General features: G+C 42.4%; 1 protein-coding gene across 1 annotated transcript in view; it reads right to left on the bottom strand.

The window, feature by feature from the left end:
* TADA2A (transcriptional adaptor 2A) overlaps positions 1-12,833 on the bottom strand; it is a 73,069-nt gene that overhangs the window by 52,195 nt on the left and 8,041 nt on the right. The window contains exons 2-4 of the mRNA XM_082245239.1: positions 11,700-11,806; positions 5,199-5,258; positions 3,301-3,392 (exon numbers count right to left, since the gene is read on the bottom strand). Of these exons, the coding sequence (XP_082101365.1) occupies positions 3,301-3,392; positions 5,199-5,258; positions 11,700-11,806 (259 nt within the window). The remainder of the gene's footprint in view (positions 1-3,300; positions 3,393-5,198; positions 5,259-11,699; positions 11,807-12,833) is intronic.

The following is a 12,833-nucleotide window of genomic DNA, read 5'->3' as shown; positions in this document are numbered from 1 at the left end:
TGCAGCCAAGAGGCCCATGATCACTCTGGATGAACTGCAGAGATCTACAGCTGAGGTGGGAGACTCTGTCCATAGGACAACAATCAGTCGTATACTGCACAAACCTGGCCTTTATGGAAGAGTGGCAAGAAGAAAGCCATTTCTTAAAGATATCCATAAAAAGTGTCATTTAAAGTTTGCCACAAACCACCTGGGAGACACATCAAACATGTGGAAGAAGGTGCTCTGGTCAGATGAAACCAAAATCAAACTTTTTGGCAACAATGCAAAACATTATGTTTGGCGTAAAAGCAACACAGCTCATCACCCTGAACACACCATCCCCACTGTCAAACATGGTGGTGGCAGCATCATGGTTTGGGCCTGCTTTTCTTCAGCAGGGACAGGGAAGATGGTTAAAATTGATGGGAAGATGGATGGAGCCAAATACAGGACCATTCTGGAAGAAAACCTGATGGAGTCTGCAAAAGACCTGAGACTGGGACGGAGATTTGTTTTCCAACAAGACAATGATCCAAAACATAAAGCAAAATCTACAATGGAATGGTTCACAAATAAACATATCCAGGTGTTAGAATGGCCAAGTCAAAGTCCAGACCTGAATCCAATCGAGAATCTGTGGAAAGAACTGAAAACTGTTGTTCACAAACGCTCTCCATCCAACCTCACTGAGCTCGAGCTGTTTTGCAAGGAGGAATGGGCAAAAATTTCAGTCTCTCGATGTGCAAAACTGATAGAGACATACCCCAAGTGACTTACAGCTGTAATCGCAGCAAAAGGTGGCTCTACAAAGTATTAACTTAAGGGTGCTGAATAATATTGCACGCCCAATTTTTCAGTTTTTTTATTTGTTAAAAAAGTTTGAAATATCCAATAAATTTTGTTCCACTTCATGATTGTGTCCCACTTGTTGTTGATTCTTCACAAAAATTACAGTTTTATATCTTTATGTTTGAAGCCTGAAATGTGGCAAAAGGTTGCAAAGTTCAAGGGGGCCGAATACTTTCGCAAGGCACTGTATATAAAAGAACCACATTGTACAGCTACTTTGGCTGTTGAGTTAAGTAGCAGCTCTGTTCGGGACATGATCTTAAACAAAAAGATGCTGAAATAATGCAGGGTTATATTTATGAGCAATAAATGTGACATTCACAAACCGTCACTATTTTATTAACATGCCCTTTTATTTAACCAAACACATTATAAGGCAAAGCTTGCATTACACAATGGAAACTAAACTTCTTTATAGTTCAAACCTGATTAGCCATTCACCAGCCAGTCACCTTTTTAATGGTGAGGATGCAAAGGAAAAAATGTTCATAGCCAAAGCTCAGTTCTCCCCTATGCTCTGAGCAGAGAGCTGTTAACTGTCAGTCACCTGCTCTCTGCTCTGCCCCTCCAGCACTCACTGCTCTGGGCCGTGCAGGGGCCAGGAACGGCTGGTAGAAGCTTTCAGCAGAGTGCTGAAAGGCTGAGCCAGCTGCCAGTCCAGGCATCTGGGTGGAACCTGACTGTAAAGTCGGGATCGATTCAGAGCCTGGATTGGCTGAGTGACGTCAGCCAAAAGTAAGCTTTAGCCCACTGCCAGCTAAAAATGGGTCACAGGAGTGCAGAACAAACTGCACTGTGATCCATAGGAGAAGGGCCAAAAAAGCTTTGGCCATACACTTCTCCTTTCAGTTTTGGATAGAATTGGAAAAAGTTACGTTAGAACTTGTGTTAGGTTTTACTGCTCTCCGCAACTGTTAGCGAGATTTCCCCTAAAGCTCACAAAGGACACACATTACAATCTGATTGTACAAGTTCCTTCAGATCTACCAACAGCTATATAATGCAAGGGTCTGTCTGACTAGATACAGTTTAATTAGATTAGGTGGTACTTGTATTACATAAATCTAATCATAAAATCATAGCATTGATTGTAAAAACATGATATGGTCAGATTGTAAGGTGACCCTAACTTTCTGTTTTAGGATTTTTTTACCAGACAGAAAGTGAGGAAAAATCTACAACAGAGAAACAGAGAACAATAAAAGGCTGACAGAGGACCTCTCATAGTGTGGTATATCAAATAATATTATTTTATTAAAACGTTTTAAATGCACTTACGTATTCACTTACAGTTGTGTCTGACTCCATCAAGGATCATGTGACCCCTTATGACATCAGAAGCAATTGACTAAATGCGTAGGGAGGAGCTTATGAGGCATGTTACTTCCGGCATTTGAGGAGCAGGTGAAGCACACGGTGTCAGTAGCAATTTCGGTTTCCATTTTCACCTTCTATATCTAGAGATGACTGTTTTTATCGTGGAATATGCAAGTGTATTTTAAAACATTTTAATAAAATACTAATTTGATATACTACACTATGAGAGGTCCTTCTATCCTTATCCCTAGCGAGGGAGTTTCTTACAGAAAGCCTTAAGGCCCCTTTCACACTTGTGCGACTTGTCATGCAATTTGGGACTGCAAAGTCACATGACAAGTCGTACTCCATGATTTCCAAGGAGTATCGTTCATATCTGTACAACTTCAAGGCGCAACAACTTCAAAGTAGTCCCTGCACTACTTTGGGACGATTTTAATGCATTTTGAGGTCCAAAGACATAGGCTTTGCTTCAAGTCCAGTCAAAATCGCATCAAAATCGCGCAACTTTTAGGTTGCATAAGTGTGAAAGTGGCCTAAAGGTGCAGGAGCACAGTTATCCATATAGAGAGTAATAATTATCCTGGAACGAGGACAGTCAGGGGACATACCAGTGAAATTATACAGGAGAGATTTTTGACCTTACTTTGAAAGAAGGGGGTCAAATCCTTCTGGTGAGTGCAATTTGAATTTGGTGTTGGAGAGGAATCACTATCCTTCTTTAGTGGCATATTTTTCTATCACCATATGGATGAATAAAAAGACACAGAGCACATCATTTATGGACTATAAATTTATTTGTATCACTTATTTTATTGGAGATATAGGTTTATGAAGGTTATGTTTGTTATGTATGGATTCAGTTTTTTAGCGCGCGGTCCTTTTTTTTTCTTTTTTTAGAAGGATTATAAATCAATTCAGGTAAAATAGTTCACAAACAGGTATATGTACTTCTAGGAAATTGAATGTAAAAATATACAGGCTAAAGTTACCATCAACAATATCCATATCTCAAACGCTTCAGTAGATTTTGAGGTATAAGCAGATGAAGATTTGTGCTAGTTTCAACTACTCCCGGAAACCTTGAGTTGGATCATGCATCCACAAGCCTCATATTAGTTTTTTCTAGTGTTACCAATTAAAAATGCTTACCAGTTTCCAAATCCACAGTCCATCACAGCTTCCAGCAGAGCCATTTCTTCCTGAGCTGTCCAGCTGGGATCCAGTACTGGAAAATCGGAGGTCTATTTAAAAAGAATTCCCAAGTTTAAAAAAAAAAAAAAAAGAAGGAAAGCTTAAAAAACAGTAACATTGCATATGTTTTTTTTATTTATCAGATCATATCAAGAGCCCATTCAGACTAGCGCGACACGACTTTGGGGGGCGACCTGTGAAGTCGCGTGCACCGCGACTTCGGCGCGACTTGCAGAGACTTCACTTAATGGAAGTCTATGCAAGTCGCTCCGAGGTCGCACCAAAGTAGTACAGGACCCTTTTTCTAAGTCAGAGCGACTTGTGTCGCTCCTATTAGAACGGGTCCTGTACTACTCAATGGACCGCGACCGAGCGCGACTTGTCAGGCTGACAAGTCGCCTGACAAGTCGCGCTAGTCTGAATGGGCTCTAAATAAGAATGATAGCCTTCATTTTTTTCTCAATACAAAAACAGACTTCCTTTGTGAAATCTATACTGAAACTTTACAAAAGACATGTGGAAGAAAACGTTGACATCAGTTTACTGCTAAACACAACATACACCAAATTATACAAAGTGTTAACATAAGTGAGAATACTTCTAAAGTTTAAATGGCATCTAATGTAGCAGTTCCATTGTGTGTTTTTTAAAAAAAATAAAAATAAACTAATCTAGTGTTGTATTTACTGAAATCTTAATGTCACAAATAGCTAAAGAACATCACTCAAATTTGTAAGGGCCACAGATAGGCAACAATTTAAACAGCCTTGTAGTATAAGGGATGGAAGGCCGCCACTCCACTCTCACAGAAGCTGGCATGCGCTTGAAAACCCAGAAGCTGTGGCCCAGATGTCACTTCATCAAAGAATCGGGAGTGGTGGCTGCAGTCCCGCCTCAACTCGTCCTCAGGAAGCTCCTGGGTTTAGGAACAAGGCTGTTTATATTGGTGCCCATCTGTGGCACTTGAGTGATTTGCTTTACCTATGATTTCAATAAATACTACATACGTTTCTCTTTGGCATATGCATTTTCTTATACTTAAGGGGGAAGGAAAGCCCACAGACTACTCAGAGTATCCAGAAAAACAGTGATCTTGGGCAAGTAGACACCGCTCCAGGTGAGGCATTTTAGCTTAATCCCCTTTCTGAAGCAAAGGATGCAGGTCCAGTCCATGACCTGAACATTCCAAATGAATGCATTATTTGGAATATATATGGGAGCATAGACCCACAAAGCACTTTTTGACCTTCCTGTAAAAAGGGGTCAAAAATATTTGGTGAGTTTAAACTCTTCACACATGTGGTGATACTTTCCTGTCTGTGTTCACGGTGAAGAGGAATGAAGAGGAATGTTAAGGTAGGGAAAGTTTTTCCTGGTGGTGTGGGGAGACTTATTGGATGGCAATTATTGAACTCACTATATGCATGGACTATTTGAATTTATAGTGCACAATTGTTTATAACATGTGAAGCGCCTTATTGTCTTTTTGCACTTCTTAGTTCATAAGTGCTCATTAGGGCAGTTACACCATAAATTAGCAATTTCTGTTTTTTTGTCTATGGAATCCACAGCACACTATCATTTAGTACACGTGAAGCATCTTTTTGTATTATGCAAGTATGCTGTAGGGTCAATGTACACCTGAATGTACACCTAAACATGGTTCCCGAAGGTTATGTAGACATCACTGTAATACTATAGTCAATTCAACCATGGAAAATCTTGGTCATTCCCCAAAGATAAACCAGCAAAGTATAAATTACACTGAATGAAAATGATGCTAGAATAAATAGGTACTGTTAATGATAGTTTTTTTAAGCTACAGGATAATGTCATATCAAATTAAAATTTTCTACCATGATCTCATAACTGTGATCACTCTGGTGCTTCTTGTACTCAAATCCTCTTGAGAAACACTAAAAAAAACAAAAAAACAGAGACAGTTTTAAAATAAAAAACAATATACAAAATTGAGCAATGGGGGGAATGCAAGATTTGAAACATATGTCTGATTTGAAGTGAATGTAAAGTCAAAAATTTTATTTTTAAATAAGAAAAACATGACATACCTACCTGCTCTGTGCAATAAAATTTCTCAGAGCAGTCCGGATCCTCCTCTTAGGTCCTGTTAGCGCTCCTGGCTCTTCCTCTTCTCGGTGTGCCACCATAAGAACCCCCTTCCTATAGTGGCACACCTGTGGAATTGATCCCGAGTCGTACTGCCTGTGTCCATAGACACAGACACCGTGGCTCAGCCCAGCTCCCCCCCCCCTCACAGGATTTGACTGACAGTAACGGGAGCCAATAACTCCCGCTGCCTCAGGAAAGCCTGGGAGAGCAAGAAGAGCCATTATAGGAAGGCACTAGGCTCGTGTGGGGGCATAGATAAGTACAGAGGAATGAGAGGAAGAAACTGTTTACCTGCATTAAGGTAAAAAATGTTTAGTTAAGTACTGCTCACTTGAACTAATCACTACTTTTACAGCTGTAGGAGCCAGCTAACTGGTTTCTGCATTATAATATCCCTGCAACAACAAAAATTCAAGCTTTTAAACCCTTTTAGTAAAAGTAGAATAACAGAAGTGTCTGTGTTGAACATAGTTAAGGCAGTTCCATCTAGACTTCAGTATTACAATTGCTATTACTGTAGCCCCAGGTACCAAGACTAAAAAAATTCAAAGTAATCCAACTTCTTTTCAAGGAAAAGGCCCGCAGTCTCAGTACAGAAAGGGATTTTCACTGTTCCTTGTGAAATTCCCGATCTCCAGTGAACAGCTCTGTCCAATGGCAGCTCGATCTCTGGGACACATGGGGCCAAAGTACAGCTTTCATTGTTAGATTTAAAATGGGGTTCAGGAAAATGCAAATGTTTCCCTGCAACAGTGTAAGGCCTCTTGCACGCGATACTCCTGTTTGAGTATCTACTTTTCCTTTCGTACATCAAGGGACACAGAGCCATGAATCATAACATATGGGTTATATAGCCATCTTTAGGTGAAGGACACTGGCAACCAATCAGAAAGATGTCCCCCTATATAACCCCTCCCACACAGGAAGTACCTCCGTTCTTTCGCCAGGGTCTAAAGGTGATTGGTCACTGTGGAGAGTCTCGCCACATTTTTCTAATTTTCACTTCAAATGAAGACAGAAGAATATGCTATTTACCCCAATCAAAGATCATTGAATCTAAAGGGTTAGCTATCAGATCCATCCTAAACAGTCAATGGACTAAAAAGATGGTACCTGAGCCTCGGGAAGTAGATACAAGGTTTTGCCTGTAATGCTGTCCTTTTTAGATGCTGGACCCTGGGATTCGGACCCTTGGAATACCAAACCCCAAAAGCGCTCCTTGCAGGGTGCTCTACAGGTCCAAGGCCGTGGCCCCTCTAAAATAAGGGGACCCAGTCCTTGAAGGTCGCCAAGACAAAGCTAGCCGTGACGGGTTCCTGTTTCAAAGCAGAATCCTGCAGCAGGACTGGTGAGTCCAGTGTAAAATATTTACTTATTCAGCAAACTTTGAAGGTAAAAATTGCTGGCATAATTGCAAATTGTAAATATTTTATGCACTGTTCCTTTTAAAAAGATAACAGAGACCATGTGCCATATGTATCCCTCTATGAGACTAGGGATGTTATGCTTGCAAGTTACATCCTTTTGAGGCAGTTGTGGGATTGTTGCAAAGCTTGATTTAAATCATTATTTCTTTGACTATTGTTATCACATTGTGATTTTACCTTGAGCTGATCACCTGAAAAAGGTATCAGCTGTGACAAACAAGATTCAGCTCAAGCTGCTCTCACCCCATATGGTTGTTGTTTTAGCCTTGGCGCCTAAGCGCCTGCATGTCCGTCTCTGCCTTGATGGCGTGTCTTTGGCGTAGACCTATTTGCGCGCGGGAATCTTCACCTTAAAGTACAGGCGTACACCGCATGGAGGGCGTGTTCTAATGCAGTTGGCGTGCACGTGGACGCCACGTACAGCATGCGCTATACAGCATTAATGGGCGCATTCTGCAAGGAACTGGTTCCAACACATTAGCCTCTTTCAGAGGCTGAAGGGGACACAGAGCAGCAGCAGCTGGGTTGTGTGAGTCACTCTGGGTGTAGGTTACTGGCACAAACAGGTCCTGCATCTTGGGATAATCAGTGCTGTGTGCATTAGACTGTATAAGCTTGGCACTAGCCTTGGGTACACTTAAGATAGTACCTTAAGTTTGTCTTGCTTTAAAGCAATGTCTGCCCAAGGGGGGGCACAGTTGGAAAAGGCACTGTAATGCCACCGTCATGCCTTGAAGGTCCTTGCCATGTTTCCACTGTGTCTACTCCTCCTGAAGAGCCAGAGGCAATTTGCCAATCTGAGCCATTACGGTTGTCAGGCATAGTAGCTACTCCTAGTACTTTTGCTGCAACCTACGTCACTAAGGACAATTTGGCTGTGGCATTGGCCAGCTTGAGGGTAGGATTGCTGGTATCATTGCAGCATCTCAAGGGAGAAAACATGATAGATCTCCCTCACCTGAGCTACCCCCTGAGTCAGTTCAGGATTGGGCAAAGGATGTGAAAGAAGTAGCTGATAGTGACTCTATGGTCAAGCTGAGGTTTCTACTTCTGGGGAGTCAGAGGAGTCTATCTACCTCTCAGACCCAGAGATTGTTTATTCAGTCTCTTACTGAAATGGTCCTGTCTGAATACAAATTTCCTCCCCTAGAGACAGCTGAAGTCTCTTTTTCCTCTCTAGGCTCATTGCGCCCTACTCATAGTCCTCTGACATTTCCCATACATCCGTTCTTGGAGCAAGAAATGTATAAAGATTGGGACCATCCTGATAGGATTTCTGTTCCTCCTAAAAGGTTTTCATTATTGTATCCTATGGAGGAAAAAGTTTACTAAGAAATGGAATATACCCACTGTGGATGCTGCCATTTCTGCAGTTAACAAGAGTTTAACCTGTCCTGTGGATAATGCCCAGGTTTTTAAGATAAAAAGTTGGAATCTTTATTGAAAGCCTTCTTTGCGGTTGCAGGTTCTGTAATACAACCAACAGTAGTGGCCATAGGAGTTTGTCAGTCTTTAAAAGACTGTATAAAGCGAGTGTCCAAGACAGTTCCTTCTCAAGGAGAGTCTATGGAAGGATGGTCAGATCTACCTCGCACTTTATGTTTTGCAGTGGATGCTCTTACGGACTCCATAAGGCTAATATCATGATTTGCTATGATAACAGTGCATATGCGATGCACATAACCAGTGCTTTGGTTAAAGAATTGGTCTGCGGAATTGCCATGTAAAAAGTTACTGGCTGGCTTCCCTTTTCAGGGAGAATGCCTTTTTTGGTGATTATCTGGATAAGTATCTCCAAAAGATCTCAGGAAGGGGGGGGGGGGGGGTATGTTGCTACCTGTGAAAAGGAAGAGCAAACATCCTTCCTTTAATATCCCCAGAACTCATACTACCAGTGCTTCTACTTCCAGACAGTGGCGATGGCCTCAACCATCTGGATCCGGAACCAGGCTTTCAGGGCAGGGTCAGAAAAAGCCCTGGGCCCAGAAATCCGCCAAGTCTTCCGCTAAGCCCACTATGTTAAGGGGCGCCCCCACTCAAGAGGGTGGGGGGGCTTTGGCAGTTCTCAAAAGGTTTGAGTGGAATCAATCCAAGACAACTAGGTTACCTCCACCATTTCACAGGGGTACAAACTGGAATTTCGGGTCTTCCCGTATCCCTGGTTTATAAGGTCAGGTATACAGAGAATTCCCTAAAATAAAAGGTCTCTCTTTCTAGCATTGAACTAGCTGAAGGCTCAAAAAGTGATAATAGAGGTTCCGGAGAACGAAAAGTTCAAGGGTTTTTACTCAAACCTGTTTGTAGTCCCCAAACGAGGATGCGAGACCTATTCTGGATCTCAATGCTTTAAACCAGTTTCAGAACATTCGTACTTTCCGTATGGAGTCAATTTGTTCAGTCGTAGCCTCCCTGCAGGGAAAGGAATTTCTAGCATCCATAGACACCAAGGATGCATATTTTCATGTGCCTATATTCCAGGCTCATCAGAAGTTTCCTACGCTTTGCAATAGAAAACCGTCATTTTCAGTTTGTGGCCCTGCCCTTCGGGTTAGCCACAGCTCCAAGAGTTTTCACAAAGATCCTAGCTCCTGTATTGGCTGTTCTAAGGTCCAGAGGGATATCTATAATAGGATATCTGGACGATCTGTTAGAGCTTTGGCTCTAAGCCGAAATGTCCGCCAGATAGTGCAGTTCCTAGAACGTCTGGGTTGGATACTGAACTTGGCAAAGTCAGCATTGCAGCCGGTCCAGCATCTGGAATATCTGGGTCTTCTAGTGCAGTGGTCCTCAACCCTGGTCCTCAGGGCCCACTAACAGGCCAGGTTTGCAAGATAACTGAAATACATCCCAGGTGATTTAATTTGCTGCTCAGTGATTGCAGTACTCCAGTCTGCATCTCCCTAAGGTAATACTTAAAATCTGGCCTGTTAGTGGGCCCTGAGGACCGGAGTTGAGGACCACTGTTCTAGTGGACACAGCACAGGCAAAGATATTCTTGCCAGCAAGAAATGTCACAGACCTGAAGGATCTGGTTGGGTCCGTAGTAAGGCTGAGATATCCTTCTATACGTCCTTGCATGAAGTTATTGGGGGAAGATGGTGTCCACATTGTAGGCAATTCCCTATGATCAATTCCATGGCAGACCCTTACAGAAAGATTCAGTCTCTGGATCAGTCCATGTCTCTGGTACCAAGAGTACCGTCAGAGTCTAAATTGGTGGTTGTTGACTGGAAATCTGGAGAAAGGGAAATCCTTTCTTCCTGGAAATTGGAGACTACAGATGCCAGTCTCTCCGGCTGGGGAGCAGTTCTGGAGGAAGCCACTGTCCAGGGGAAATGATCTTGGGTGGAGAAAAGTCTCCCCATCAACGTCTTGGAAATCCAAGCAGTCAGTCGGGCTTTGAAATTCTGGACGTCCAGGCTTCGGGGTCACCCTGTCAGGGTACAATCCGCCAATGCCACGGCTGTGGCTTATATTAACCATCAAAGGAGGAACAAAGAGTCGGTCAGCCCAGAAAGAGGTAGATTTCATCTGGTCTTGGGCAGAGAAGTTTGTGCCACGCCTGACAGCAGTTTGTATTAATAGGGAAAAGAGAACTGGCATGCAGACTTTTTGAGTCGTCAACAGATGTTTCCGGGGGAATGGTCCTTACACCCTGAGATTTTTCAATCAATCTGGCTACGCTGCCAATATCCTTGAGTCAAACCAGGACGCGATGCGCTCCACGGACCCAAACCAGAAGTGGCGCAATGACGCTGGGCTCCGCCCTACACGTTTTGTCAAACTGCCGTTATCGGGAGCCTAGCGTCATTGCGCCACGGTTTGGGTTCGTGGAGCGCATTGCGTCCCAGACTTCCTGGTTTGACATGAGCAGATTGATTTTGAACTAAGTGTACTACTATGATTTCTTAATAAAACCATTTGTACGGATTTACAGTAGGGGGTCTATTTTTGCCATTTCTATGTACAACTTATACTGCGGGGAATTGGAAGGAGAGCTCGTCAGAAGCATACAGCCGTGTGTAGCTGTAAAGGCTGGATACCCCTGTTGCAAGGGGAGAGACATCTGCTGAGTGAAGTAGCAGGAGGGGGGCAGGAGTGGAAACACCGGACACTCTACATGTGGTTGCACATCCCCCTGGCTGTAATATCATGAAATATTGCTTCTTTTATTGATACCACCAAAAGGACCAGCAAGGAGAACTGGAGAGTTTCGACTAACTAATGAGATGCTGCATAAGATTTATGGACTGTTCACTTTAAACACAGATCACCTTGTGTTAGCCCACGGTTCATGTATAAACTGTTTAGTGAAATTGGATGTGCACATCACTTTTATTTAGCACATGCACTTTAACAATCATTTTTTGCACATAGCGTTTGCATATGTTGCACAATATTCTTTTTTAGGTTTTCTGTTTTTTGGTTTATGATATACTATACTAGTAGTACATTGCACACAGAGCAGCGCCAAAACCCAATTTTTACATAGGTTTCACAACAGACACTACTTTGATAGCAGTCTAAAGGGGGCACACGTAGCACTTTATTACACATTGGTGTTTATGCATAGCACGGATTATGCACAATTTAGTCACAAGGCCTAAATTACTGACCAAAAATGCAGATTTTTCTATTTTTTTTTTTTACTGAAAAATTGCACGGCGCTTGTTTACACGCCTGTATGCATAGGCACATTACAATTAATGGGCTGTATTTTAGCTCAGTAGAAAAAAAAACTGTAGTGAGCTTTTTCAAGCTGCGGTGTGCAAGAGGCATAAAGGCATTAGTATACTGTACCTGCAAACAAAGTAGAAACTCTGGAGGTCCACATTCAGCACATTTGATATATGGCTCCATAAGGTAGGAGGAACAGCCTCGGCAAGGTGGTTTATCAAAGGCATCTCCTAAAGGGTATAACAAATAGGCATACATTGAATAAAATAAAAAATCAATAACAGAAAATTAGGAATTAAACTGCCAGTAGCTGGCCCTCTACAGTGCTTGCAAAAGTATTCACCCCCCTGGCATTTTTCATGTATTGTTGCCTCACAACCTGGGATTAACATGGATTGTTTGAGGATTTGCATCATTTAATTTACAGAACATGCCCTAATATTTAGAAGATATATTTTTTTTTTTATTGTGAAGCAAACAACAAATCGGACAAAATAACAGAAAAAGTAAAAGTGCATAACTATTTATCCCCCTAAAGTCAAAACTTTGTAGAGCCACATTTTGCAGGAATCACAGCTCCAAGTCGCTTTGGATAAGTCTCTATGAGCGTGCCACATCTTACCACTGGGATTTTTGCCCATTTCTCCTTGCAAAACTGCTCCAGCTCCTTCAAGTTGGATGGTTTGCACTTGTGAACAGCAATCTTTAAGTCTGACCACAGATTTTCTATTGGATTGAGGTCTGGGCTTTGACTAGGCCATTCCAACACATTTACATGTTTCCCCCTTAACCACTCAAGTGTTGCTTTAGCAGTGTGTTTGGGGTCATTGTCCTGCTGGAAGGTGAACCTCCATCCTGGCCTCAAATCATGCACAGTAGTGCAGGTTTTGCTCAAGAATATCCCCGTATTTAGCACCATCCATCTTTCCCTCAACTCTGACCAGTTTTCCAGTCTCGGCTGCTGAAAAACATCCCCACAGCATGATGCTGCCACCACTATGTTTCACTGTGGGGATGGTGTTCTTTCGGTGATGTGATGTGTTGGATTTTGTAACGCTCCTGCGTTTTTGTTATAGGCTGGATTTACAGCTGCAAAATCTCCACTCAGTAGTCATGTAGAGATGTGTTGAATACCAGATCCAACTCTCCAGGACTCATCACCGTGGGCCTGTCAGCTTCAACATACAGATATATACACACTCAATGAGATGTTCCTGGAGTGATAGGATGTATATGATAGTATGAAGGTGATGTGCT

The sequence above is a fragment of the Pelophylax lessonae genome, assembly GCF_965119305.1.
Source record: "Pelophylax lessonae genome assembly, chromosome: 2".
Taxonomy (NCBI): domain Eukaryota; kingdom Metazoa; phylum Chordata; class Amphibia; order Anura; family Ranidae; genus Pelophylax; species Pelophylax lessonae.
The sequence above is the reverse complement of the archived record's forward strand: the minus strand, read 5'-3'. Positions and strand labels throughout refer to the sequence as shown.